At 41.8% G+C, this 3,716-nt stretch overlaps 1 protein-coding gene across 1 annotated transcript; it reads left to right on the forward strand.

The window, feature by feature from the left end:
• Nucleotides 1-2,061: 2,061 nt before the first annotated feature.
• LOC309817863 (outer membrane lipoprotein BfpB-like) lies at nucleotides 2,062-3,279 on the forward strand (the record flags this gene model as incomplete). Its single annotated transcript, XM_082682137.1, has 1 exon — nucleotides 2,062-3,279. One exon carries the CDS (start codon nucleotides 2,062-2,064, stop codon nucleotides 3,277-3,279), a length of 1,218 nt encoding a protein of 405 aa, XP_082538263.1.
• Nucleotides 3,280-3,716: the final 437 nt, after the last annotated feature.

Raw genomic sequence — 3,716 nt, forward strand, 5'->3', positions numbered from 1 at the left:
CTCTTGACCCAGACAAGGGTCAAACTGGGGCAAGTAATACGCTTGGCACGGCTCTTACTGATTGGAACAATCCCGTCTTTGATAAAGCAACCAGTCGTAGTGATTTTGACCTGCGAGATGTGCGAAAAAAACGCATGACCATCTATGTTGGGATCACCCCAGACTATATTCCCGTTGCGGGGCGTATTCTTAATTTGTTTTTTAGTCATCTTATCTCCTTGAATACAAAGGAGACACCAGAGCAAAACCGCAGCTTAAAATATCAGTGCCTACTTCTTATGGATGAATTTACCGCTATGGGATACATACCCATCATCGGTAAATCAAACAATTATTTTGCAGGCTATTTGCTTCGATTATTAACCATTGTACAGAGTCCTGCTCAAATTGAGGCTGCGCCTCCGAATGGATACGGCAAACACATTGCTGACACGTATTTAACAAACCATGAGGCAAAACTCATTTACACGCAGGAAGCCGCTGATGCTGAGAAAACATCCCGTTTTCTCGGGGACTACGATTTGAAAATGCGGGAAGTAACACACAATAGCGGTGGACGCAAATCAACCGTCATTCGGGTTCACAAACGTCCTTTGATGTTGCCTCAAGAGTTAAGTGAAATGCCATTTGAAAAGATGCTCATCACTTTGCGCGGCAAACGTCCCATTTATTGTGACAAAATTCTCTACTTCAAAGAGCGCATCTTTATTGACCGTTTAAAGCAGGTATCACCCACGCTGGCCGCCGTCAAAGGTATACCAAAATCCAAAAACATTATGGATGATGTTATCGCAAGTGGTGAGCTGTGTAGCGATATTCCCTTATTGGAATTTCAATCTACGGAGAAAAAACCTGAAGTGGCACTGTGTACACCGATGACCCCCCTTGCTTCATCAAACGCTTTAGCTGCCTTTGATGGAAATTATGATGACGACTTTGTCCCCCCTGAATTTTAAGGAGTTATTTCATGAAAAGACAAAAAGTAGGGATGCTAGCCCTACTTGTTTCGAGTGTTTTGACGGGGTGTGCGAATACACCACCAAAGCCTGACTATCAATTCGCCCAACCTGTGCAGATTAATGCTTCTGTAATGGCTATGGCAAAACAATATCAGGCTCCATTACCTCCATTGCCTATCAAATCGACAGTAAACACAGCATTCCCCAAAAAACCGATAGTAAAACATGCTGTAAATACGGATAGACAAGTTTCACCCATCAAAGCCAATACGCAAATGATGACCCCGTTAGAAGCTGAAAAATTAGCGCAAGCCTCATATCCAATCATTGGACCGAACCATCCGTTTTCGATATGGCCTCAAGAACGTTACATTGACGCTATCAATCGTTGGGTCAGAGAGTCGGGGTTTGAAAATATCGCAATACGATTACCGCCCAAATCGATGGATAAGTTGGAGAAAAAGCCAGCACACGTCAAAAACTATCGCGGAACATTCCGTGTTGCTATTCGCACACTATCTCGTGAATTGGAAATCCCATTGTATTTGCATACTCGAATCGATACCAAGCAAGCAGCTATCGTTCCATGGGAAATGCCAACTCAAATCACAATGGTTAAGGGAACATCGTTGAAAGATGCGCTCAAAAACCTAGCGACTGACTACGGCTGGCGTTTTATTGAAGGAAAACAGGGACAGAGCTATTTGGCTCGTAATGATTTTTCTTTCCCTGCGGCATATCCAATCACTACCCCTCGCGGTGATTTTTCAATGGCATTAGAGCAAGTATTAACTCCTTATCCTGTTCGGGCTGAATTGTTAGATAGCACGCATACGCTCTTTATTTTGGATGAAAAGTAATGATCAAAAAATCTGTTTTAGCATTAGCCGTTCTTGTTGGAATTAACGGTTGTGTTTCTCAAGATTATTTAGATGCAAACCACAACAATCAAGAGATTCATCAACAAATTCAATCTTATACACAGTACACCGCATCAGATAAGGTCGCTCATATTTCAGCGCCACCTGTTGATCTTTCTCCCCTTCAAACACAATCCGCGATCGATTGGTTAAATACATCAGCCTCAATTTCTGTTTCCGATATGCCATTATCAAGTGTGATATCTCGAATCATGAGCGATTCTGGCGTTAATATCAGTTTTGATAGTGATGTTAATCCGAATAAACGGGTGAGCCTATCACTGTCAGGTACACGAGGAGATATTTTAGATGCTCTATCAAAACAAGTTAATTATGGTATTCAATCAGAACCACATCGTTTGTTGATCCGTGCATTTGAATCTCAAACATTTAATATCAACCTACCAAGTGGCACCTATACAGGGCAATTGGGCTCGCAAGGTGAGCAAGCTAAAAATGAAGGGGAAACAGGAGGATCGCCTCGCATTGAAGGCCAATATATCAATGTCGCATTCGACAAAGTGAATGTGTTCAATGAGATTGAAAAAGGTATTCAGGCTATCCTATCAAAAGGCGGTGATGACTCGGTCGGTAAGGTTCAAGTGATCCCTTCGCTATCCATTATCAATGTACGAACAACACCATCGCGCATGAATGAAGTTCGTAGTTTTGTTGACACATATCAACAAGCACTCTCTAAACAAGTTGTGCTGGATATCCAAGTTCTGGAATTTAGCTCTAATCTTGGGAAAGAACGCGGCATTGATTGGAATCTGATCAAAGATGTAGGCCAAGGTACACTTGAATTTTTTGTGCCAGGCACCAGTACCGTTTCAAAAGGCGCAGGCTATGGCTTAGCGTTTGAAGGCACAGGGAAATGGGACGGTACAACCGCCTTTATTAAAGCATTGGAGAAACAAGGCAGTGTGACAACACTCACTCCTATCACCGCAATGGCATTGAACAATCAGCCAGCCGCGATTAGTCAGACGGTTACGATTCCGTTCATGTCAGAAATTAAGACGCAAGCTAATGATAATGTTGTCGAAGCCGAAGTAACCCGAGATAAGGTTTCAACTGGCGTAGATATGATGCTGGTGCCGAACGTACAGGATAACTACGTTTGGTTGCGCATTTCAGGCAAACTTTCAAAGATCACTAATGATGAAAAAGAAAAAGTCAAAGATGTCGCATTGCGTTTTATGACAACACAAGAGAGTTCCATTAACTTTGCCAACAAATTACGTTACGGTCAGTCTTATGTCATCGCCTCTGTGAAACAAAACCGCATCTTAGGTGAAAAAACGAAAAACTTTGGTTTAGATCTTTTAGGTGGCCAAGGTTCAAATCGTGACACAACTGAAACTTTAATTATTTTAACGCCTCGGAGAGCGCAATAATGGTAGGGATGATCCTGCCGCAAGCTGTCTATTTATCCGATAAAAAAGCCCTTCACCAACATCAACAACATACCCACGCTGATTTCGAAAAAATTGTCATACAGGACAAGGAGTTAATTCGCTATTTTAGTGATGAACCTTGTTTTTTGCGTGGGCGAGTGGTTGAAAACTCAATTCAATGATGAGTCATTTGTGTACATCGAAAACCTCGATTTTAAGACGGCATATGCCGTCTTTATTAATGAGGGGCGGGTGATAAAAGAGTATTGCGGTGATATTGACGATACTTTTTCTTTGTTTGCTTATTTTACCAAGCAAGTTTCTTTTTATGTTTCAAGTGACGAGATATTAGCTTCAAAGTGGCAAACTCAATACCCTCAGTATGCTGAGCGTGTACAAGTTATTAATCCAATCGGCGTTTTAAATGTTAATGCTGA

This window comes from Grampus griseus, assembly GCF_964374135.1.
Source record: "Grampus griseus genome assembly, contig: HAP1_SCAFFOLD_1093, whole genome shotgun sequence".
Taxonomy (NCBI): Eukaryota; Metazoa; Chordata; class Mammalia; order Artiodactyla; family Delphinidae; genus Grampus; species Grampus griseus.